Source organism: Anomalospiza imberbis, chromosome 3, assembly GCF_031753505.1.
Source record: "Anomalospiza imberbis isolate Cuckoo-Finch-1a 21T00152 chromosome 3, ASM3175350v1, whole genome shotgun sequence".
In the NCBI taxonomy this organism is placed as follows: domain Eukaryota; kingdom Metazoa; phylum Chordata; class Aves; order Passeriformes; family Viduidae; genus Anomalospiza; species Anomalospiza imberbis.
In genome coordinates this window covers 4,308,149-4,334,654 of record NC_089683.1, presented here as the reverse complement: position 1 = coordinate 4,334,654, position 26,506 = coordinate 4,308,149, and the positions used below count along the sequence as shown (strand labels likewise).

At 42.1% G+C, this 26,506-nt stretch overlaps 1 protein-coding gene across 4 annotated transcripts in view; it reads right to left on the bottom strand.

Annotated features, from left to right (window-relative positions):
- Positions 1-26,506, bottom strand: part of PKHD1 (PKHD1 ciliary IPT domain containing fibrocystin/polyductin) — a 238,029-nt gene that overhangs the window by 132,976 nt on the left and 78,547 nt on the right. For all 4 annotated transcript variants that reach the window (XM_068183212.1, XM_068183211.1, XM_068183209.1 and 1 more), the window contains exons 36-38: positions 25,583-25,733; positions 14,468-14,680; positions 193-400 (exon numbers count right to left, since the gene is read on the bottom strand). In XM_068183212.1, coding sequence (XP_068039313.1) covers positions 193-400; positions 14,468-14,680; positions 25,583-25,733 — 572 coding nt within the window. The remainder of the gene's footprint in view (positions 1-192; positions 401-14,467; positions 14,681-25,582; positions 25,734-26,506) is intronic.

The following is a 26,506-nucleotide window of genomic DNA, read 5'->3' as shown; positions in this document are numbered from 1 at the left end:
AAACATAGAATTTAAACATTCAGGATTGAATATCCACTACCTTTAGGGGAGTGAAGAACTGAAATATCACTGGCCACCTTTGTTAAAGGGATTTATATAGTTATTATGTCCCACAGGGAACGGCAAACCCTGACTTTGATCAAATTTTCTCCTTGTTTAGCTCTCTGCTATAAAAATCTCCTGAAAGGATACCTGAGTGGTGATCTAAGGTGCAACTCCATGTTGTTCACAGACTGGACAACAGCCACTTCCTCCTGCTGCTGTGCATCTCCATGGCCTGAGCTTCCCACCAGGATTTCATCACCAGGTTGCCAATCAACAGGTTCCTGGAGCACTAATCGTGTGTCACTAGCATTAGCTGATGATTTCAAGTGTGTGAAAACTACTTTGGGCATCCAGCCTGAAAAGAACAAGGGGAAAAAAAAAAGGTTAAAAAGCAAGTCAATCCACTTTAAAAATAAAAAAAGAAGAGTAGCATTCTCCTGCTTCAAGGTTGGGTTGGACAGGGCTCAGAGCAGCCTAGTCTAAAGGGAGGTGTCTCTGTCGATCACAGGGCAGTGGAATGAGATGGCCTTTAAGGTTCCTTCCAACCAAAACCATTCAATAATTCAATGATTCTATGAAATCCGGATGTAACAAGCCCCAGCAATGAAAAATCTTGCCCTATAACCCTCCTTTCTTCACTTAATTAATTTTGCTTTAACTTTTGACATTTCCCTCTCAGGCTTTGGAATAGATTGGTCCAGTGAGGTCCAGCACAATGAACACCATCAGGGGAGAGCGTGTGCTTCACACACCCACCTTTAAAATACTTTTCCTTCCCTCCCTTGCAATAGATCATCATTTACCTTTAGCCCACAGCAAGTTACTGTCCTCCTTGGTCATACTGAAGGAAAGTAATAATAGCAGAAATCACTGAGTGCAGAGGTTGCATTCAATAAATCATTTTCAAATTATTTTAAGCAAGCTGCTCTGTCCATATCCTGTTTCACTTTCTTGTTCCTTATACTCCAGTGTCTTCATTAGTTATATTCTAGTGTCCCAACTATTTCCTTAATGAAGATGGAAATAAGAAGTAGCACCTCCAAGACAATAAATTCACAACAGAATCACTGAAGAATCAAATCTTTATACTCTTTTATTTTGAAGTATACATGAACACCTGTTCTGTGTGTCAATGATGGACATCTAAACCTGAGACACTTCTGCATTATTACATTTTTTTAAATCAAACTTGAAATTTCTCAACTTCCAGCTAAGAAAATCTCCCAGACATTCTTCACTTAAGGTATTTCAGTTCATATTACAAAATGTTTTGGAAGGCATCAAACATCTCTGGCTCAGCCCTGTGAGGTGCATCTGGCTTTCTGTGTCCTATTCTGGGCTCCTCAAGACAAAAGAGACATGGAGCTCTTGGAGTGGGTCCAGTGGATGGTAATGAAGATGATGGAGGGCCTGGAGCATCTCCCTTAGCAGGAAAGGCAGAGGGAGCTGGGGCTGTTCAGCCTCCAGAGGAACCCCAGCCGAGAGGGGCCCTCAGCCCTGGGTGTCCCTGTGTGCAGGGAGGGTCAGAGCAGGGCCCAGGCTCTGCTCCAGGGGCCAGCAATGGCACCAGAGGAACAGGCAGGGACTGATCCCAATGAGTTCCACCTGGACATGAGGAAGAACTTTCCTGTGCAGTGACCGAGCACTGAGTGACTCCCTCTCTGGAGTTATTCCAGAACTGTCTGGACACAATCCTATGCCCTGTGCTCTGGGATGACCCTGCTCGAGCAGGGAGGTGGGACCAGGTGACCCACTGGGGTCCCTTCCAACCTGACCCATCCTGGGATTCTGTGAAACCAATGCAGAAGCTGAAATGCAGTAGGACACATAGGACACTGTAGGTGCCAATGGAACCAGACTGGAATGACTCTGTAGTAGCCCCCAGAACACGTGGACCCTGCATCCTCAGCATGTACATCATTCACCCTACAGTTCTGCTTCTACAGGACCACGCTGTTTTCTAATGCAGGCGTAGACAAAACCCACCTTCCACCAGACATTAAATATCTCATCCTCAATACAGCTCATAAAACCCCTCTTAATTTCATCCTATGTGCATTCTTTTACCAGCAGCACTCTTAATTTTTATTAATTTATCTTCTTCCATTGAGCAATTCTCATGAATTTTTAGGTCTGGCGTAAAAGCCCACAACTGGCAGCAGTCATCTGCATGTGGAGCACTGCACGATTTGTCTCCAGCTCTGGACATTTTGTTTCTGGTGTTGATTTGTGTGCCTGTGTTAATGTGTGTTCTCATGCATCTGTGTCCAGACACACAACTGACCCCTGTGGAGTTCATCTGTCACACACACACTCCACAGCAGCACTGCTGGGCAACAACTCCTGTCACTGAGGACTGGGAAATATCATTCTGCATTCAAAACATGCTCCAATGGAAAAGGCTTTTTTCAGGTTTTTTTCCACTTCTGAGCTCTGACTCAAAAAATTTTATGGAAAATGTTCTCAATTGTTTGGGATTTTTTCTTCTAAAAGAATATTCAGGGCATCCAAACATTCTCCCATTTCCTTTATTTCCTTTTTCTTATTTTCACCTCTTACTGTGTTCAGCTACCTGTCTCCCATTCCACAGTTTGTTGTACCTTTTTTCCTGATGATCTAGGTGGGGTGGGATATTTCTCTGCATGGTCAAAATCTACTTCCATTTTCCAATAAGTTCAGTATATTTTTGTTAGGGGAAAACAAACCAAACAAACAAGTCTAGTAGATTCCACTTTCATAGAATCATAAAATCACTAAGATTAAAAAAGACCTGTGAGGCCATCAAGTCCAGCCATAAACTTAGCCCTTTCATGTCTACCACCAAATCATGTCCCTAAGCACCACATTTATCCATTTCCTTGCTTCCCACTTATATTCCCACATACAACATCTCCAGGTCAGAATCTCCTCTACTTGCAGCAGCACAAGTGACACACAAGATACGGTCAGTGACACCTTTCTGGTGTCAATGAGGGACCATAACTGAGGTTTTTTGGCCCTAATTCTAATATATTCCCCTTGAAAAGAAACTCTATTTTGATTAAACATGCAAAGTTCATAAAATAACCTTTGGTGCCAGGGTTTGGGCTATGCAACAGGTAAATAAATTACCTGTTTGAGGGGAAAATGTTTAAAAGACCAACAACTGTGATGTATTTAAATTATTTCTTCACCCAAAATATACTGCAAGCAGAAACACTCCAAATGCTGAAAAATAGATGAAGCTGTATAACTCCTTAATTATTGAACTCATTTTTAATAATTAACTAAGCACGAGTTGGAAAAAAAAACCCATCTTGAGATCTAAAGCAGAAGTGACTTCATGTTAAAGGTACAGGACAGGGCCTTCAGACACAAAAAGCTGTTGCAGGCAATACAAGAATCGAGCAATTTACTAAATGACTTAACAGAACACCCTTCAATATGAAGCAGAGCAGAATGGTGCAGCCTAGAAATGCAAGGGACTTGAAAATTAATTCCAAATTAATTAATCACAAATCTTAAGACCAGGAATATCTTCGCATCAGGACTCTGGTTAGGCTTCCTGTTAGAAGCATAATGTGAAGCTGCAGTCTTGCATAGACCTGGTTTAAAATTATTTAAAATTATTAAGAATGATACAATTCTGATGTGTAGAAAGCCACTCTTGAGGAAAAAACAGCATAAATTTAATTTCCTATGGCCTCTAACACAAAAAAATTCATCAATCAGTGTGGGATGATATGTCACTTACCTAGCTGGTTTCACCCAGTCCTAAGTAGTGATCGGATACCAATAGGTACTGATAAAACAAGGAGAAAAAGCTTTAAACTATGAGAGGAATCACTTACATCGGATATTAGGAAGAAATTCCCAAGTCAGAGGGTGGTCAGGATCTGTCACAGGTTGCCCAGAGAAGCTGTTGCTGCCCCTGAATCCCTGGAATTGTCCAAGGCCAACTTGGATAAGGCTTGGAGCAACCTGGGGTAGTGGAAGGTGTCCCTGCCCATGGCAGAGGGTTTGAATTAAATTAGTTTTGAGGTTCTTTCCAACTCAAACCATTCCATGATTCTAAGTAGCTCAACAGGAGATGTGAATTTGACATTTACAGAAATATCTCCAAGTCACATCAAAACTGAGCAAACCAGCAAGGTGTGTCTCGGCACACATCTCCAGGGTCACAGGAAAATCTGTCCACAGAATGCAAAACATGCATTGTACTGAGTGTTGTAGGTTTAAAAAAATTAGTCCATTATTTACAATCTTTTGATTACAAAAGACATGAGCATAATTTCCTCTTCCAGGTGTACAGTGGGTGACTCAAAGTGCACAGAAAACTTTAACTGGGTGTTTGATATTCATCTCTAGTCACTCAGCTTTGGAGGCTGAAGCTGCTGCAGTTGGAAACACTGAAATAAAGGGGTTTGAAAGGAATTACTACAGAGTAAGGAGAGGCTGCTGCAAATTGATTAGGAGACAAGTCCTGTAATCAGTGGGGAAAACGAGCTCCTGGGGATCCTACACAATCTGAATCACCTAGAGGAGTCTCTCTGCCTCACTGCAGGCACAGGAGAGCTGTCCCCTCATTCAGACCAGGGGATTGACCCAAAGTGACTCAGAAAACACCTGAGCAGCCAAGGAGCCTTGGAAACTCCATCTGCCCTAACTTGTGGCTGTCCCTGGTACAGGGACAGGTGTCCTTGGACCTGATGGGATGCACAGACCTGGGCTCCCTTCATCACTGATTCCCTCCCTAAGCACAACTCCAGCTTCTCTGCCAACTTTCAGCACTCCAGAACAGAAAGGGAGGGAGGGAGAGGCCAAAAAGTAGTGCTATTGATCTCAGCTGAGAAAGGCACTTCCACATCCCACTCCTCACCACAGTGGGAAATTTTGCTTCAGACAAAATATCTTTAGAGTCTCTATTTATCAGACCATCTATGAAGCACTCAAGTAATAATTTTACCCATTCTTTGCACATTTAGAAAATATCACCTCTTGCCCACTGCCTTAAAATATGTTCCAGCTTCCACTAGAAGAGAAACTTGGATTGACACTGATCATCAAAGGAGGTGCCTAATTTTTAATTTATTTTTTTGTATTAAACCAGGGCCCACCACGCTGGAGGGGGTGGAAGTTGATCTTTATGGTCTTTTCCAATCCAAACCTTTCTATGTTTTTGGGTTAGGCACTTTTTTCATGGAAAACAGATGTCCCTGACCTGAAAACAAGACTTTTTGCAGTACATGTTGTTACCTAACTTTAGACACCCTGGGAACCTCCTAACCAAACCTGACAGCAAGCAGTTGAGCCACATCCAGAGTCAGGCAGAGCTGGAGAACAGGGTTTACCCATGGAAGTGTTGGTACAAACTGGAATCTTTTAATGGGTTTTAAGAGAACTGGTTCCAGTTCTGAGCCTGCCATGGTTCTGTTGGTCTTTCTCCCAAAAGTTGTTTAAATGTTTTTGAAAAACTTCCCCTTTTTGTCATAGGGCAGCAGAGTTTGAACCCTTCTCCTCTGACAAACAGGACTCTGCTGCATCTCATTTTTGCTTCTATTTACCACAAATTAATCAACCCAGTTGTGAACATGCAGTTGTTTTGGGTGTTGACAAACTATAAAGCTCTTTTACACCTTCTGACTGTTTATTGGCACTTTAAAATTGAGGTAATGAGATCCCTTTATTCCACAAAAGGAATTTACAAGAACTGGAGGGCTCAGACACAAAATCTACTTACTGGGAATGTACAAATTACACTGCAGATAATTTGTCAATCTGTTGTAGCTACACTGTAAATCTTTAGAGTAAATGGGAATAGGAGCTTTCAGTTTCCAGGAACAAAGTGAAAAGAAAACTGTTTTCCTACCCTCACAAAAAAAAAAAAAAATAGAACTTTCCAAGATGAGTTAATAATATAATTCAATGGACTATAACTAGTTTTCTTATTTTTTTTTAAAGAATATAAAAAAGCTTTCACCTATGGCAGGGAGTGGAAACAAGAAGACCTTTAAGGTCTCTTCCAGCCCAAACCATTCTGTGACTCTATGATTGTCTTAGGTAATAAAATACAACACACTTTCCTGCAGCATTTCTGGTGTCAGACTATCTTAGGAATATAGCTTCCTCTCCATTGTCATAATCCCTTATTATTATTATTCCCTTTTCCTGACCCAAAATATACTTCCTAATCAAACTTAGCTTGGCCATTCCTAAAATTTTCAAATGTCAAAGTGATAACTGGCAGTACTGCCATTGGAAACTGGTGCTTCAGGAAAAAGATGAGTTTTTAAAAATATATTTTTATATCCACGACTAAGACATTTTGCTGCTGTTGCTTCGGTTAATAAAACAAACCATAAAAATAATAATGGATTGAATTCTTCAAGTTAAAAGGAATAGAAAACCTTTTCCAAAAAGCCTCTTTAGTCAGGATAGCACACAGATGTGCTGCTACAGCTGTCTATGGCCAAATAGATCTTCGAGTGACAGATCCTTAATTAAGGACTAGGAAAAAACATTTTATTAACCTGGATTTTATAATTTTTTTTAAAGTGTCACAGCTACTTCAGCTCTTGCAGTGACCAGTCCAGTCACTGGGCATAAAGAGTTTCAAAAAAGGAATCAAAAAAGAATGAAAGCTGCTTTACTATCTTTTCAAAGGTGTTAAAAAAACATTTGCTTGAACTGTGAGCTGTCAACCCTCTGGACTTGAATGTTTCTAGCTATTTTTGCTTTCTCTGTTGATTCCAGTCCTAGATATATTCCATAAGAATTTGTATGTTTTTAGTTTATTTTGCAATGAGAGGAGTTTGTTAGGTTTTTTTGGGTTTTATTTTGTTGGGTTTTTTTGGGGTTTTTTTGTTTGTTTGTTTGGTTGGTTGGTTTTTTACTTGCTGCACATCTTAGAAAGACAGAGACATCTCTGCCTGGAACCGGGAGCTGCCTTCCCATCCCTGTGCAGTCCTGCAGGACTCACTGCTGTGTGTGGGCAGCTCCTGGGGAGATGCAGAGCAGCTTTCCTGCCACATCCACTGCTGAGCTTTTCATTCCCATCCCAAGGTGATGGGATTCTGATTTATAACTGCTCATTAACCCCTAGGACACCCAAGAGTTTATCAGCTCTTTGACAAGAAGCTGCAGCAGGACAACACTGGGTATTTTACGTGGGCTGAAATCATAGTTTGGAATCAGAGTCAGAGAATGGTTTGGGTTGGAGGGGACCTTTAAAGGTCATCTAGTCCAGCTCCCCTCCTCCTGTTGAAGGACCAGGAACACCAGCTGGATCAGGTTGCTCAGAACCCCATCCAACTTGATCTTGAATCTTCTCTCAATGAGCAAAAATAAAAAATCTGACATCATCCGGACAAGAGGACAAACTGAATAACTTTTATGTTGTCCTCTGGGAGATATCCTTGAAAGTGACCTAGTCCTGCTGAAAGTTTCCTGTTCATGAAACTGAAGTTTTCACTTAAAGCATTTCCACCTGAATACCTTTCAACAGCACCCTGGAGAAAGCAAAGATTATCATGTTCTTTTCTTGGAAGTTCAAGGATGGTAAGGTTGGATGGAGCTTGGTCTAGTGGAAAATGTCCCTGCCATGGCCAGGGTTTGGAATGAAGTGGGTTTAAAGACCCTTCCAACACATTCCATCATTCTAGGATCTTACTGAGGATGGGAAGGGCTTAAACAGATTTAGAGAAACTCTCGACATTGTCCTTTTCTGACAATTTACATTGCAAAAAATGTACTTTCCCTGCATGCCGTCCCATAAATGCACAAATTTCCAAACATTCCCTTTAATCAGAGATCCCCCAGTCACTTTGCTAAGTCACATCCGTCCTGAAAACAAGGGGAAAGATATTCCTGTAATGCCATTGCATCAACCAAAATCCATGCTCCACACCTAGAACGAGCTCACAACCAAAGATGCCACAGAGGAAAAGGTCTTTAGACCAGGAACAAAGAGCTCCAGCCGTGGCAGCCAAGGACAGTGGATCCTGCAGGGAGCTGCAGACAGCTGGTGACACTTTTTGTGATTGCCAGTCCATCTCCCATGCTGCTGTGGAGTGAGACAGGGCATATCTCCCTGCAGGAGGGGGAATGTGGGGCAGAACAACCATTGTCAGGCTAAGATCAGCTTCCCATGTCCCCAGAATGTGATAGAGAAGAATTCAGCACCAGGAAAAGTGAGGGTGAGCCCAAAGGGAGGGTCCCTGCCTGGCTCAGCCTGCAGCTCTGGGGAAAGCCAGGGCTGGGTCCAGGCCCCTCAATTTGCCAAAATCCACAGAATCACAGAATCATTCAGGCTGGAAAAGACCTCAGAGGTTGAGTCCAACCTGTGACCAATCCCTGCCTTGTCAACTAAACAGGAGCACTGAGTGCCACATCCAGTTTTTTCTTGAACACCTCCACCACCTACCCAGGAAGCCCAAACTTCAGCCTTTCTCCTGTCTAGGGTGGAAATTAACTCTGAATTTGCTGCTGGGTGTTCTTTTCCTCCAGCCAATAACCTGGGTTTTGTTAGCACCAGAAGTGGAAGCAGTATTTTGATGTTATATTTGAAAGTTTGAAGGAGAAAATTATTTAATATATAATATGCCTCCACATTTGTAACAACCCACAGACCTGCACCCTGTCAGGAATCACAAGGTAATTATAAATAGGTATATTAGCTATGGTCTATTTATACATTCTATTATATCCTATTTTATTCTATTCTCTTCCAGTATATAGTATGTATTGTGTTATATTGCATTAATATCTTTATTACCTATATTATACTTATCTTTATAATATAATATAGATTAGTTTCCATCTCTCTGTCCCCTTTGCATCATGTTTTTCTCAGTAAGATCAGCACCAAAACACAAATCAACCAATTTAAGCTTAAATCAAAGATAATAGATGCATTTCCTTTAGAAAGAAGGGCAAACTGTGAAAAACACAGCAGCTTGCCCTGAACCCAACTCTTTTTTTTCCCCCCATCTGCTAGGTCTTTAAAATCTAATGGTCATCTTATATTTGTGAATAAGAAAGTGAAGGCACAAGTCATTGTACATTAGTTACTCCATGGGAAGTGCCTAAGTGCAGTTTCTTACCCCTGGTGAACACGAGGGGATTCAAGGCAGCTCAGCCTTCTGTTCCAGAGCCATCTGCTTTAATGCATCATGTTAAAGTCAAGGTCTTGGAAAGGAAAAACACTGTCACAGGAGGAGAAAAGACTCCTGCAGCCCCCACACAGAATAGCGGGCACCTAAGGAAAACCAGCCTATGGAAGCAAGCTCAGGAAATCAGGAAGTTCGGGTAGTGAAAAATAACATTTACTGAATAGATGCATTTCAGTGGAGTAAAAAAAAAAATCTTTTCTCTAACAGATCTCTGCACCTTATCTTGAATCCCCCTGCTACAGATTTTTTTTCCCTTATTTTTTTCCCCTGGGAAGCTTTTCTTTTTAATACATGAGTAAAGCAGAACAAATTCTCTCATGTTGTCTATGATCTCTTAATCTCAAACTCAGCACAGATATATAACACTGCCTAATGGAGGCAAAGTAAGAGGCATTTGATTAAATGTTTGATCTCTGGAGGAATGCGCAGGCTTTGTAGAGCACAGTGAACAGCTCACAAATATTTTGTGTTTTATTATTGATTAAAAGCAATTACAATTAATAATTGGTTTAACTGATAAAAAATACTTTTTTTTTTCCTGAGCTAACCCTGAAAATATATCAGATTGCTTTGGCTACAGAGAAATCTGGGATAGAATCAAAATGTAATTTTCTCCATTGCAAATGCAGGGACATTCTTTGCAGTAGGACTGGCCATGATTTTTGAGCATTGAAGTGACTACTGACACCTCTGTTTAAATTATCCTGATTATAAATAAGTAAGTTATTAAACCAAAACTCTCAGGACATTGTTTTTTCTTTACCACACACCTTTCATAGTTTGGACAAGGTAAATGCAGCATGCTTTTAATCTGAAGTGTTAACATCTTTCATCTGAGGGGATACATATTATTAGTCAAAATTCAGGGAAAAGGCTCACGGAACCACAGAATCACAGTAGGTTTTGTGTTGGAAGAGACCTTCAAGATCATCCAGTTCCACCTCCTGCCATGGGAGGAACAACTTCCACTGGAATAGGTTGCTCACAGCTCATATTCTTTCCCAGCAGAGTGCTGACACAAAGTTTTAGATAAATGCCTGACAAAGGAATGCTGGTCTTTTTTTGGAAAGAGTCACAATCTGCTTCATGGGGACACAATGGAACAACAAGATCACCTACACAGGACTGCTGAAAATAAATAATAAAAAAAAAATTAAAATATTTCAGTGTGTGGCAATATCTCTGCTCTGGAGGCAGGCTGGGAGAGCTGAGGGTGTTCAGCCTTGAGAACAGAAGGCTCCAGAGAGACCTCAGAGCCCCTTCCACTGCCTAAAGGGACTCCAGGAGAGCTGGAGAGGGACTTTAAACAAGGGCCTGGAAGGACAGGACAAGAATAAATGGTCTTAAGCTGAAGAATGGTGGGTTTAGATAAGATATTGGGAAGAAATTCTTCCCTGTAAGGGTGGTGAGGCCCTGACAGAGGTTGCCCAGAGAAGCTGTGGCTGAACCTGGATCCCTTTGGAAGTGTCCAAGGCCAGGATGGACGGGGCTTGGAGCAACCTGGGGTAGTGGAAGATGTCCCCGGCCATGGCAGGGGGTGGGACTGGATGAGCTTTAAGGCCTCTTCCAACCCAATCCATTCTGGGATTCCATGATAAGAGTGTTAAGACCACAAGATCAGGCTGCCACAAGGACAGGGTGGGGGTTCTTTGCTTTGATGCAGCATCTCCATTCTGCACCCAGTTCCTTCCTCACTCAGCATCTACTGGTGTCTCCATTTTCCCTGGGAAGGACAAAGGCACAAGAACAGCCAAGGCCACCCGCTGAACTTCTCTCCCGAAGCTTGTCAGGAGAGTTTCTCAGGGAGTAGAGCGCGAATGGAGCTGGAGACAGTGATAAATTTCCCTTCTGAACAATCAATAAAACTCTCTCAGCCCTGCTCAGGCCCCTACTGCAGATGCAAGGGCCATAATTACATTGTCAAAAAGTCGAGTTGCCCTGGCTGGCTGAAACCCCCTCTCAAAGTGACGGGTGATTGACAGGCAGTTTATGGTGGCACGCTCTGACTGGCAGGGGAGTTGGCTAAAGCCAAAGGCAACAGTGAAATTTCCCAGTCTGCTACAACTACCGGAGCAAAGGACTGCCACTCATGAGGGAATTGTGGGAAACCCTTAGTCATATTAACATATCAAAGTGAGGAGCTGACAGCGCTTACTAAACAATCTGAACTCAACCAGAGCTGCAGAGCATCCGCCAACATTCCCAGCCTGAAAGAGAAAAGGAATTAAAATGTGCTCGGTTCTGTCTTTGCCAAGACAGCTGAGAATTTAGAAACCTGCTTATTTAATGATTTGATCTGAGATAACATATATATTCGTGTATATAAATGTATCTCACAAATGTGTATTGCAGAGCATGTCAGCCTCTTTCATATATATATATATATTAAAAAATATAAATATATATATATATATATGAAAGGGGCTGTCATGCTCCACAATTTGTTCCATACCACAGACCAGACTGATGCTAAATTGAAGACAGAAAAGCAGATTTTTTTTTTCTATGTAAGCAATATGAACCTAGTAAAAAAACCCACTACTTTCTGTCATGTTTTCTAGCAGGCTTCTACTGCTTCGATGTTAAATTGCAGATTACATGGTTTGAATGAACAATAATTGCAGCCATGCACTGGGGCTGTGTGTGTTGCAGAGCTTAAAAAAGACTTCATAGCTACTCTGGATCTGTTGAATAAGAAATTGTTATGACTTCTTGAATATGAATTGGTTTTGAATAATAATAATAATAGAATAAGAGTTGGCATTGTTGAGCCTGAAGAAGAGAAGGATCAGGGAGACCTCAGAGACCCTTCCGGTGCCTAAAAGGGCTCCAGGAGAGCTGGAGAGGGACCTGGGACAAGGGCCTGGAGGGACAGGACCAGGGAAATGGCTTCAAACTGACAGAGGGCAGAGTTAGATGGGATATTGGGAAGAATTTCTTCTCTGTGAGGGTGGTGAGGCCCTGGCACAGGGTGCCCAGAGAAGCTGTGGTTGCCCCTGGATCCCTGGAAGTGTCCAAGGACAGTCTGGATGGGACTCTGAGCAACCTGGGATAGTGGAAGGCATCCCTGCCCAAGGAATGGGGGTGGACTAGAGGGTCTTTAACATCCCTTCACACACAAGCCTTTCAATAATCCAATAATTTATGAAAAATTGAAACCAAGAGTTTTTTCCGCTAAGGGTCAAGCTACTTTTGACTCTGTATATCTCCATCCAGATAATACTTGGATTCCAGACCTCATCCTCTTGTTTTCCTGGGGATTGAAGACACACTGAGAATTATGGCACTGAGTAAAATGGATAAATTATCATTGAGAAAAGACTCAGAGGTACTGATGTGGAAGCCTGGGTTTACCTCCCTCTGTCACATTGTCAAGGTAAGACTGCAAAATGTGCTCTGCCCTGTTTGTCTTTGATTTTTGTCTTCAGTTGGGTGATGGAGTCACCAAGGCAGAGTTGATACAGGCTTGGAATTGAAAGCAGAAGCAGCACAGGAGGCACAGCTGCCAAGAGTTGCTACTGGCTTTTTTGCTAGAAAACAAAAAGCATGGAAAAGTGAAGGCTCATGCTGCAAAGTGCTGACAATCTAAGGACAAAATCCTCTCTTACAGGGGTCAAACCAAGAATAGAAGGACACTTTAAAGTGGCAGAAGACACAGAAAGTGAAGCAGCAAAAGTTGCTATGAGGAAAATTCAAATCTCAATACTTTTCTCTAAAAAGAAAAAGAAAAATGGATGATTAACCAAATTAATCCCCTGGAAAAAGCCTCTAAGGAAAACGCTGGTTTCTGTCTCCCTTGACGTCCTCAAAGACCAAGCCTTTCTGGAAGGCAAGTTTTAATCTAACAGGAATTACTGAGCTCAGGGCTGGGATAACTGTGTGAAACTCAATGGCCGGTATCAGACAGTTGATTCAGCCAAGATGCTCTAATAGCCCTCCTTCACAGAGACCCTCCAGCAAATGGGGTAGAAACACTCTGCAAAGCCACTTCATTGAAGTTATTGAAGCCTTTTACAAGCAGTAAATAATTGAGCCTTGCTGTGTCTCAATGAAGGGGTCAAGAGCACCTGACATGGTGCTGAGGTGCAGCCCCACCTCTCCTGCCCCTGCCAGGAGCTCCTTCCTCAGCCCCTGATCATCTCTCCTGATTCAGAAAAGCATCTGTTCACTGACTCCCCTCCAAACCCAACTTCTCCCAGCCTTGTTCAGCTCCTGTGAGCTGGCAGGATGATGGCACAGAGGCCCAACTCACTCCCTGCCTGTGCTCCGATGGTACCCTTGGTGCCTGACATCATTTTTGTCCAAAAGCCACGTGTTTCTGTGCTCAGACAGCAACATTTCCTCCTGTAGGGCACAGGGTGGAAGTTCAAGACCTGCTGGAGGGTATGAACTCCCACCAACAGGAAGGTTGGCACACACAAACAGGAGGAAGGGAGATGAGACATTCAGATGGTTTTTCTTTTTCTTTTTTTTTTTTTTCTCCTCCTCTATGAGACGTAGAGCTTTTAAAAATAGCCCAGTAGAGAAGAACTTGAGAAATGTGCACCAGTGTTCTGAATTGAGTTTGGACTTGAATTCCATGTCCAAACTCCCGAACCAAGAAATGGCCATTTTATACCCATATTTCATAGACTTCGAGAAAAGCTCCATGTCTAAATTCTCCTATGCCACAATATAACAATGGTGTGGCATTGTTGGAATGGGTCCAGAAGGGGCCATGAAGATGTTCTGAGGGCTGGAGCCACTCTGCTCTGGAGCCAGGCTGGGAGAGCTGGGGGTCCTCTCCTGGAGAAGAGAAGGGTCTAGGGAGATCTCAGAGCCCCTTCCAGGGCCTAAAGGGGCTCCAGGAGAGCTGGAGAGGGACTTGGGACAAGGGATGGAGGAAAAGGACACAGGAAATGGCTTCCACTGCCAGAAGGCAGGGGCAGGTAGGATATTGGAAAGGCATTGTTCCCTGTGAGGGTGGTGAGGCCCTGGCACATGGTGCCCAGAGAAGTTGTGGCTGTCCCATCCCTGGAATTTTCCAAGGCCAGGCTGGATGGGGCTTGGAGCAGCCTGGGATAGCAGTTGTCCCTACCCATGGAATGGCTCTTGGAACTAGATGGTGTTTAAGGTCTCTTCCAACCCAACCCATCCCATGATTCCATGAGAGTCATGACCAAAGTTTTGTCAATTTATTTTTCTTCCAAAAACGTTTTTCTGTGTGCTTTCTTAGTTTTGTTTTCTGTTATTCATTTATCCTTTGCTTTTGACATCAAAAGAAATGTACTCACTATGAATGGAAAGGGTCCCATTCCTCACTGCAAGGAATTTGACTCCATATGGAAATAATGGTGGAGAGTGGAGGCTTCCGTAGAGATAGATGTGTGCTTTGTGATGGAAAGGGGCCTCAGGGGATCCCACCTGGAGCTCTCCTCCATCAGACACCAGGATGTAATGAGCATGCAGTTCTACAGGTCCTGGTCCAGTAAACAGGAGTTTGCCACCTGAAGACAAGGGAAGAACAAAATGCAATCATATATTCAGTCAGTCATTCTCTCACAGTCAAAGGAACTGTAAGAGGTAGGAAAACAAAGGGCTTTGCAGCAAAATTAAAGGCTAAAATGTTATTGCATTCTGTGAAATTTCCACCTTGCTCGTTATTTCTCCCTATGAATTTATCAACCCTTTAAAGACTCTATTAATCCAGTCCATTTTTTGATTCTACAACAATCTGGATTTCTAGACTTGAGCAAGGCCAGTCAGCCTGGGCAGACTCTCTAATGACAGTTAAAGGAAGCTGTGTTTGGAAAAACCCAATTTTAACCAAGTCACTTAATGTTGAAAAGGGATATTCCTGCTTAATTTGTATTATGTTACTTTTTAGATTACAAACTACTTGTGACTGGCAGAGGGGAGAGGAAAACTGCTTTGGAACATAAGAACTGGCAACTTGTTTAGATCAGCGGTTGGTTTAATCCTGCAAACTCTTCCAGATGCTGCTCAAAACCAGATGCTTCCAAACACAGTGTGAGACACATCTCCCTCTTAGCTGGATGTGGGTTGATCTCCTCATCCCATAAAAACCTCATTTAATCCCTAATTAGAGGTTAGCTTCACCTCAAAGCATAAGGGTTCAACTCCTTGCCAACATTTTCCTCCCACTGACTATTAGTATAACTGGATAAGATTTGCCAGTAATAAAGAACTGGTCTTTGGAATCTTTGTGATATTTGGTCTCAACGACTTCTTGAAGCAATGAATTCTGTGGGTTAAATGCATAATGCATGAAAAACCATTTCCATCCCAATTTTTTTGACTCAAGCTCTCCAGTTCTGTCAAATGCCTCCCTTGTTCTTGCCTCTCATGAGCTGAAAATCCCCGTCTGTCACTTTGGAATGGTTCCTTCCATTATCTATTTTATATTTTCTCTCCTGTGAAGGACGCTGTCACTTTCTTTACAATGGATGTGGACAGAGTGGACCCTCATTCATTTTGTCACACTGCACATGGGATGTGCCTTTCTAGGTCAAGCCACCGTTTCCCCGGAGAGAGTAGGGAAATTCCCAAAGTCTGGAAGCTTCACACCTCTTACAAAGGGCCTACCCTGCTCCCTTTGTGTGAAGTAGCTGATAACTGTACCAGCTCATCCCACGGCCAGTTTGCTAAAAGTGGAAGCAGTTTTTAATGATGATCTCTCTGTCTACCACCCAGTTGGCTCTCCTGCCTCACAAATTCTTCCCTGTGAGGGTGGGGAGGCCATGGCTCAGATTGCCCAAAGAAGTTGTGGCTGCCCAACTCTGGAAGTGCTAAAGACCAAGCTGGATGGGGCTTGGAACAACCTGGGATAGTGGAAAGAGTGGAAAGTGTCTGTGCCCATGGCAGGGGATGGAACCAGATGATCAGATGATCTTTAAGGTCTCTTCCAACCCAAACCATTCCATGATTTCATGATAACACTGCCAAATCTTAGCAAGAAGAAGGGAGATCAGACATTTGTGTAATTGCAGTATTTAGACCAAAAAAAAAAAAAAAAAAAAGGACAGAGATTCTAATAAAAAAAACAGATTAAGTACTATCTTGATCATTGCTCACCATTGCTCATATTCTGCTTAACCTGATTTCCTTTTTTATTCTCACATGGAGGGGCTTTCCTTGTTTCAATGATTTCTTGAGCTTATAACAAAGTCTTATGACTTAGTCCTCATTTCTTAGGCTTATAAAAATAGTATTTGAATAGGGACTACCCATTAAATATTTTCTTTTCCAATTTCATTGCTCTCCAATTTTTTAACATAATTTTTTACAGAATATGCTTAATAAAAGGAAGAGATAAATCTCATATTTTCTTACTTATAACCACTGGGAACCACAGGTTTGCTCTCAAAAACACCAACTCTCCTATATGTAAATTGTCTCTTTCCCTAGACATACTTTTCTATGTACAAATGTATTAGTATTGAGCCTTTATATAGAATCTTTGCAAATTACACTGCATGGATTGTGAAGAACCAGAACAAATTTCAGCTTGTTTCGTGTAAAACAACACAAGATATCTGACTCCAGCAGCAGTTTTAAAGATCTTGAATGAGACTGGACCTGTCGATGTAAAGACTATGTATTCTGAAAGAATATTTAATGTTTTCATTCCATTAGCATTATTTGACAATACATGGACTGCTGGTCCATCTTCCTCTAATGATATAATTTAGCATCCTGTTTCTTCCCATACCTAGAACAGAAAAATTTATTAAATACTTTTGCTTTATAGCAGCAGTGTTAATAATTTTATCACCACAATCTATAAATGGAACTGTGAATCACTGTGATTTATTTCACTCCTAACATTAAAAAAGGCATCTTCCCTAAGGTCTTTATTGACTTCCTATGCTCTATTCTCAGTTACAGTAATTTCTGTTTCCACTTCTCTTCATACAATTTTTAATGAATATATTAATTGCTGCCATGCTGTACCACTGGACCAGGAGGGCTGGTAGACTGTTGTCCTATCCTTCAGTTGCAAAATCACAATTCTGTCTCAAACAAGATTTCCCAAGTTTCAGTCACATATTGCCCATTCAAAATTTTCAAGCTGTTGATCAAAGATTTTCCATATCTTTTGTGGATTTCTGAGTGTCTGAGAAGCTTGGATGCTGCTAACTGCTCTGGGTGCAAGTAGGAGCAATAGTCCCACCTCATCCCAGCAGCAGCAGGAATTCCAGCAGGAGCTGTGCACACCTGGCATGCAAGTTTGACCCTTCCAAAGGGAAATCAGAGTCACTGAGGCTGGGAAAGACCTCTAAGATCACAGAGTCCAACCATTAACTCAGCACTGTCAAGTCCACCACTAAACCATGTCTCCAAGCATCAGGTCCATTTTTTGAACACTTCCAGGGACGCTGAGTCAACCACTGCCCTGAGAAGTCTATTACATACCTCGCCCTCCCTTTCAGTAAAGAAATTATTCCTAATATCCAATTTAAACCTCCTCTGGTGCAACTTGAACACCAGAAGCCCTTATTTTAGGAACAAATTCTTCCCTGTGAGAGTGGTGAGGAATTAGAACAGGTTGCCCAGAGAAGTTGTGGCTGCCTTGTCCCTGGAGGTGTTCAAGGCCAGCTTGGATGGGGCTTTAAGCAACCTGGTCTAATTTAAGCTGTCCTGTCCACAGCAGGGATGTTGGAACAAGATGGTTTTTAAGGTTCCTGCCAACCAAACTGTTCCATGATTGTGGGATTTGCTGTATGTGACTCTTTTGCTTTCCCTTAGAAGCAGCAGTCAGAGACAAAATTTAACCATGGAAAAGGGGCAGATCAGCTACACTCACAGTCACTTCACAATGCTGCTGTCCCCTGGATCTTTGCAAAGCTTCTGAAAACCTCCCAGGACAAATCCAAATGGTGCTCGGTCTTTGGGAGAAAATACAGTGTAAAAGTAAAGTTCAGCTGCTGAGGATAAAAGAAGGGCATTAATGCAGAACAGAAAAGAAAGCATTAGGAAGGACTCATTTAACCATTTATCAAGTCTATGTGTAAAACAAACTCTGGGCACACTTACAAATTCTTCTGTCCAAAAATTGCATATTGTCCCTCTACACCTCTGTGGTTTCTGTTGGGTCAGAATAAATATACAGCTGCTGCTTTACAAGGTTGTCTTCTCCTTTTTTAAAAAAGAAAATAAAAGTTATGCTTCCTTCTTTTATTGCACTTGACCCCTTCTCTGAAAGCAGAAAGCAGGAATATTGCTCAACGGAGCCTTTGGCTGTGACCCTCAAATTGTTTGTTATGGCTGCACAGGAAAGCAAAGTCCTACACATGACCTTGAGGGTGATTTTATAAAAATCAATCAACCACTGTTATGATGGCCTCCCCACCAAGCAAAATAAATACAATTAAGCCCATAATCACTTCTGTACAGTAATGTGTAAATTCAATGGGTCTCTTTAGGTGGAGTGAGGGAGAGAGGGGAGAAATATGTTGAGGCTATTTGATACTTTGTGAGAACATCAGAAGCACCATTCTTCTCAATTAACCCAGCAATTAGCCTCCACCTCTGCACAAACAGAAAAGAAATCTTTCTTTATCTGTCTTTACCAAAGGGGGGAAAAAAAGAGGAGGAAAAGAAAGAATAAAAACAACAAGGCAACTCCCTATCTCCCATAGGAGGGGAGAAGCAGCCAGACCAAATAATTAAAAAAAAAAGATATATTAAAGAAAACAAACCTAATAATAAGGTGGGAGGTTTAATCTGATGAAAAAATAATTAATTACAACACTACTCATTTTGTGAAAAGAGATTTACCCCCTGAAGTCCCTGGGAAATGGTGGAGGACATGCTCAAAACAAAGGATTTGGAAAGGGAATGTATTAACAATTCTCTCTGTCAAGTGTCCTGGGCTCACTTATACAATGCCATAGCCCAGGTATCCAAAACATTAACTATGAAAAGAGCCTGCATCGTGTACTTCTGGGGAAAAAAAAAAAAAAAAAAAAAAAGGTAAAAGGAAAAACCAAACAAAAGGAAAAAAAAACAAAAAAAATTAAGTAGAAGATTGGGAAGTGGGTGTGGGGAGTTTCTCTTTGCCTCTGTCAAGAAGAGCCACACTTGCAGACATAGCATTTTATATCCCTCCTCAAAAACCTCATTTTAAATTAAAAAAAAATTAAATTAGATATTCTTATAATAAATAAAAGCTATGTTACTATCTTTCATTTGGGTTGTGATATAGACTGGTTTATAGATTTCCTGAAATTGGAGGGAAGCAAAGTCCCCATTCCAAAGTACACCTTTTGCATGGAGACTTTTTTGAGACCACACTTTGCATTCACTGTCAATTTAAGATATTTTTCCTAATGAACAGCTCATTAGGGAGCTGCGATAAAAGTAACATATTTATATTTAGTTCAACTTCAGCTATTCAGTTCTGCTTCATATTTTATTTAATTCTACTTCTTTATGTAAAGCTGAATACAGTGTTAAAGCCAGCAAACTACATGAAGAGTGCTGGATTGTCTCAAAACATCTTTTTTTTAATAATCAAGTGGTAGAAGAGTATCAACAAAATGCTCTTATATATCACTACTGTGTCATAACCTTCAACTAGCAGGGAACTTCCCCTACATGGAAGGGGATTTGCAGATTGAAATCTTCACCTGGACTACCTCTTCCCATCACAGTGCAGGGGAGAACTGCTCTGGTTGCTCCACGACCAGGAATAACTCAGCCCCATAGCCTTCAGCTTGCCCTTACCAGCTCCTCTCACTTGGTGTTTCACATGACAAAGCCACAGAATTCCCCATGAGACAGGCTCAGGACCAGAAGTTCTATTCCTGGCCAGCATCCCTGAGTGGCAAACAGGAGGATGCCACTGTCAGAGCTGGAATGGCTTTATTGATCCTGTGTAACCACAAGGCTTTAGTGTGCTGGCAGCCCCCTTACTGATCATTCTTCTGCTCCAAGGGTGTCCCTGGTAGGGCCTCCAAGCAAGGAAAAAAATCCCAAAGCAACCAAAATTTTGTTGCACACAGAAAGAAAAATACAAAGTTCATGAGCTTTAGAAAAGACAATTATTTCATGGATCTGTCACCTGCACCCTGTTGACGTGCTCACAGGACATTCCAATGAACCACGAAAGTTGTTTGCAGCTTGGACCATGGCTGAACAAGATGCAAAGGGGAATTTTGTTATATTGGCCCTGCCCAAAAGGCTGCTCAAACCAGGAGTCCAAAATTCATCCTGCACCTCCCTCAAAATGTTCCTCCATATTCATAGCACACAGGTAGGGATCCCAGATTAGTTCTGAATTCAATGCCTGTGTATTTCCATCAGGACATCACTAACACACTCAAAAGTTAAGCTTGTATTCCAGCATTTTGTTGGATGGACGCCTTAATCCATCCCTGGGAGAGGAATCGGCAGCTGCTTCACTACTCTCAGACAGAATTCATTTCCCCAGCCTGACAAGCCTTTGTTTTTTGGCTTGCTGTGCTCACAGCCATCTGTTCAGATGGCACGTGCTCCCTTGGAAACTGATCAGGCTCTTCCCTTAGAGCTCAGGAGACAAGTAAAAGGCAATTCTAATCAGCATCCCAGAAGATGCTGCCATAGATGTACCTTCTTCAAAGAAATCTTTTTGTTCAGATCTTAAGGGGCCTCTGAGATACTTAAAAACACCTGGATGGTTTTGGAAGAGGAGAGATGACTTGGTGGGGAAGAGGTGCAAACACTCCAGGGTGTCTTCTAGCACATCTGACATCATCTGGGATCTAATTGAGGAACTTCCAAGTGAGCCTTGTGAAGGCATCAGGTAAACACCACCCACAGAGGCATGATGAAAACAAAGGTCCTTGGGCTGTCATTTCAAGTCCCCAAGTGACAGACATTCATTCAGTGCACATTTGGAAGTTCTTCCCTGTGAGGGTGGTGAGGCCCTGGCACAGGGTGCCCAGAGAAGCTGCGGCTGCCCCTGGATCCCTGGAAGTGTCCAAGGCCAGGCTGGACAGGGCTTGGAGCAGCCTGGGATAGTGGAAGTTGTCCCTGTCCATGGCAGGGGGTGGGATGGGATGAGATTTAGGGTCCATTCCACCCCAAACCAGTCTGTGATTCTGTGATTCCCTCTTTCCATGACAGTGATTAGAGGAAAGAGATGGTGCTGCCCAGGGTTTCTGCTCAGTCTCTGCCAAAGCTGTGTTCAGTTCCTTGGCCAGGATTAGCTTCCACAGATCTGCTCACTGTGAAACATCCCAGAGGAGTCTCAAGAGCTGCCGAAGTTGCAGCAAATCAATTTAATTGGCAAGTGGGAGTCCTGGGAGGCCAATGTACATCCCATAAACTCATATGAAACATGATGGCAAAGGAAACCTGCAGTCCACACCCAAACATGAACCAGGGTTTGCAGCTGGGGGAGGATCTGAAAAGACCCACACCTTAAACTGCTACAAATTCAGGGCCTGAAAACCCTTCCTCCAGGAATGCCCACATCTGTGAGTTGCACTCTACTGGATTACACTGGATTTTCCCTGCAGAAAAATATACTGAAAAATAAAGAATGGATGCTTTTCACAGTTTTTCATGAGAACAGAGAGGATTCTAAAGCTCTGAGACTAATTATTGGAGGCTCACCGTAACAATGTAGGAAAATATCACACAGTGACAGAGAGAAATAGAGCTGACTTTTCTTCCTTTTAAATCTCAATTAAAAAATACATTGGATGAAATTTCCCATTAGCTGGTACTATTTGTACATCCCATGTTCTTTCTTTAATTAAAAAACATGCTTATTGCAATACTGCCAGAATCACTTTTATGGTATTTTAATTGTAATGTCTCTGCCTGATTAAAAAAAGAAAATATGAACTGGAAACTGCATTAAAAAAAAAAAAAAAAGGGATCACAATGCTTATCCCAAATGGATTGATCAAAAGAGCACAGAAAACATCATGACAGGAACAGGTTCCAACTGTGCCAACTCACAAGGGATTTAAAAATGAGTTTATGGACTGGTTGATGCCATAGAGAAGAAAACAGAGGGAAACACTTTCTCCTTCTTTCAGTGAATTAAAACCCAATCTTTCTCAGCAGTGACTGAAGCACAGTTTATTTGACAACTACTGAAGTCGGTGTATCAGTGAATATTTGATGCTTGTTGCTAATAGCATCAAAGAGGAGGAAAAGAAAAGCAAAATCAATATCTTTGTTTTCCCCTCTCCCAGATTTACTCACAGGATCCATTCTGGCCAAAGTCTGATCAAAGCGTGGATTACAAGAAATTCAAAATATTCACAAAATCAGAGAATCAAAGAAAAACTGCACGTGGCATTCAGTGCTGTGGTCTAGTTGACATGGTGATATTTGGTCAAAGGTTGGACTCCATGATCTTTGAGGTCTTTTCCAACCTAAATGATTTTTTAATGGAAAATTAGTCTTTTCCAGCACAAGGATCAAAGCAATCTTCTCCCTTATGCCTACAAGAGTGGCCACCTCAAAATTGCCTTTGCAAGAGCAACTGCCCGGGTGGGGATCTTCAATTCCACTGGGGTGTAACTGGGAGTGTCACCCCAAAATTCATCTCCAAGGGACTCCTGAAAGACCAGACAGCTTCTCCAGACCTCCCTAGACCACTATAATTTCAGACAAAGGCAACAACACATGTCTGAGGTATCAACCCATCAAATGCAAAGTTCCTCCAGCGTAAGCCCTGTGCAAAGGAAATTTCCATCTGTCCTATGTTATCATAAATATTTCCATGCTTGTGATGCTGGGATTACAAAAATAACTGCAATCTGCTGAACATACAGAACTATCTACAGTCTGTCTATCTTGTATCTCTTCCCCAATCAGTCTTGTCTGAGCTGTTTCACAGCCTGACTATTAAACTTTTACTCTTGATATCCATGCTCTGCTTGTTGAGGAGGAGGGAGAAACTGCTGAGCCCTTGTGGCAGTGAGAAGAACCCAGCTGCCTAATCCTATTTTTCTATTGTTTTGATGTCCAGATCTTCTGCCCACACAGTCTGGTCATTCCCAGAACCTCTATATGTTTGGGGCTATATGTTAATATGGCCAAAGAAGGGTCAGTTTAAGGCTGCAGGTGAAGTTGATGTTCTTGTACTAACACTCTTTAAATAATTCCTGCAATGTTGAAATCATCAAAAGGGGACAACACAGGGCCAGTATTCAAAATCCTCATGGTGTCTTAAAAGAGGGGAATTTCAAGAAATGGGCCTGTAGACATGTGTTGGATTTGCTGGATACAGCACCAGAAAATGGGCAGTGCAGCAGCAGTAAAATGTTAAATCATTTTTCCATCCACAAAACCTTGTATTTTCAGCTTAAGAGTGCACAGCCAGCCTGATGCTGAGTCATGAAAGCCAAAGGGAGCAGAGCTACAATTTAATCCCTTTCTCCAGCTCCAGCTAAGAAAAACTCTCCAGGTAAAATAGGAATGGGATGTTTTAATCGAAGCACATATTGACACCTACCTTAGGGGTTAGGGGTTTACTGCCATGCCCATCTTGCACCTGGGGAAAGTGGTTGATTATTTGATGTGCTCATTGGGTTGGTAGTTGCTGCTCTGAGGGATCACCTGTGGTTCAGTTTGAGATGGGTGTCTATAATTCCTAAGATGAACAGGTCTTTGTTGATGTGTGTTTCTATCAATACAGGAGCCTAAACAACTCCCCTGAGCTGGACAGCTTAAAAAAATAGAAGGTAAGGAAAGATAAATCTCAGCCTCATTTCACAGCAGATCTCATCATGTCTTGATTCCAAATCTAACCAAGGCTACACAGCCAGAGAACCTACGTAGTGGCAGTGGATGCAACAGGCAACTTCACAAAGCTCAGACAAAAAATTCCTGCAGGTTATAATTCTAAAATGTTTTATCCCTCTGTTTGGCATGTAACAATGGAGAAAATAATCGCATCTAGAATATTCGCATGCTGCTTTTCTAACTGAATTGACTTTATAAACCAGGCTTCTTGGAAAACACGATAAAGAAGAGGAATGATTTGAATGTCAGATGAGCCAAAGCCATAAAGATACTACTCCAGACTTCATTAAATTCAATCAGAGCTCCAGTAGCTTCATGAGGGCTGACTCATAGATCAAATGAGCCTTTGAATAGGTCCAAAGCTCAGAGGGTTTCTGCTCCAATATTTTGTCCCAGTTTTTCACAAAGTCAGTGACTGAGCCCCAAAATCTTCATCCAGATTTGGAGCCAAAATAAATCTGGTGTTCTGACCTGTCTTCTCTAAAGTATGGAATAATCACAACGAGGTTAAGAATAATCTTGAATCACAGATTTAGAATTTTCACTGGGGAAAAGGATTGTACCAAAGTGTTTTGCCTTTTTTTAATCTTAAAATCTCCTTTGATTTTTAATTTTGCTTTTAAATGGGAGTGATGTCTGATGTAGCAATTCTTGAAAACATCTAAGCCTAGACTGAGCAAATTCAATCAGTTTTGAAAATGTTCTCATGATAGGGATAAAATTGCAAACTTTTTTCTTTATCAAATTATTATTCAAATTTAAAATAAAATATAATTGTCAAATGCATTGCTTTCACTATCATCTCAACGAAAAACTAGTACCTTTAGTATCATTTTATAATAAAAGAAATTTTACCAGCAATGATCCTGGTCTTTAAATATATAAAAAGCTCCTGCTTTCATTTTTTGAGGTCTATTCCAGCAGAGGCTTAACTTTTAATAAGCAATTTCACCAGCACAACTAATTCCCATAATACCAGGCATGCGTACACCAGTTTCCACAACCAGTATCTAACTTCCAGGGGGAAAGATTTCTGGCATGGAATTACAAGTCCTTTAAATTCTTACTTAGACACCCTCTGAGATATGCCTGTCTCATTCTTATTCTGGGTCTATGTACGGGTACATAAACCCAGCAAATCCAGGGTTTGCCATCATAAATGTGCTCAGTTATTTACTTACCCCAGCTGGCCTCTAGGATTTGGGATTATTTATTGCATTTGATAGTTGTGACCTACAATTCTATAATGTCAATAATTTTGTAAAGGTGTTTGTGACACACCTGCCTCAAAGATGCCAAACAGAACAGAGTAGATTTCTGTTAGCAGCAGTGCCATTATCACTGAACACTGCTCAGGACAGCAGCAATTTTGGTGGACTGGGAAAAGAAAAAAAGGGGAGAAAAGGCCTTTTTGCTTATATTGTCATTATACTCAAGCAGCATAAACAATTCATTCTGCACACAGAATGTTTAAATTCCTGCCCTGTCCCCCATCACTGCCCCCTTGCATCTACCGAGGGCAGGCTCAGCCTCACAATCATCTTCTCTGGTGCTGGAGCTGGGGAATGGAAGGAGAGACCAGGGCCATGAAAAACCCCATCCCTGGAGGAGGACGAGCACCGAACCCCCCTCCTGCAGACCTCTGAGATGCAGCAGGTTGAGGACATTCGTGGTGGTCCCCAAGAGCAGGGTCCGGCCGCCTTCTATCGTGACGTTATCGCCATCTCGCGGCTGGTGGCCAGCAGGCCAGCTGGAGTCCTCGTCCCACCGGCCACAGAACTGGAGGGCGAGCTGGAAAGAGAAAGATCCAGAGGAGTTCAAAGCTCGCCCCTTCCCGTCTTTTAAGAAGCCACTTTGCTCAGAGAACAGTGGAGAAGATGCCAAAGCCGCGTCCAGCGTGGCATTGGCATCTCCTCTGCCGAGTTCTGGGCAAGATGACTTCCAGAGGGACCCTGCGTAAGGCAAAGGAATGGATGGATATTGGTACTGGAGAGGTGCTTGGCCCTTCAGGAATGCCTGTCACAATTTGGGGGTTGCCCCTTTCTCTTTCTGGTCTGGGAAACGAGGGATTTGCTCCAGGACCGACCACAGGTTTCCTGGTGTGTGTCTCTCTGCCTCCCGAGAAGAACTGCACTGTTGTTTCCTGGCAATGTCATAAAACAGCCTGAAGAGCTTAGAATTAAAACATCCTGCTGGATGGGCAGTATTTTGCTTTAGAGGTTGGTGGGGTTTTTTTGTTTGTTTGTTTTTTTAGGTGGTTTTTTGGGGGGGTTTTTTTTGGTTTGTTTTTTTTTTTTTCCTAAAGGCTCTCCTGCCGCCCATCCTCATTTAGACAGACATTCCTCCTCTCAAAATACCTTTTTAGCTTTTTGGCTTTCTCAGCTTATCCGTTGTTGTTATTGCCTCTGCTTTAAGGGTGAGCACAGCAGTTCCAAATAAAGCCCTGAATAGCTTGAAAACTGCTAATAGACTGACTCATGATATGCAACTGTAAAATGATTCCTAAGTTTAAAGGTTCCTTCTCACCTCTAAACTTCAAGCATGTACTTTGCAGTGAAGGTTTT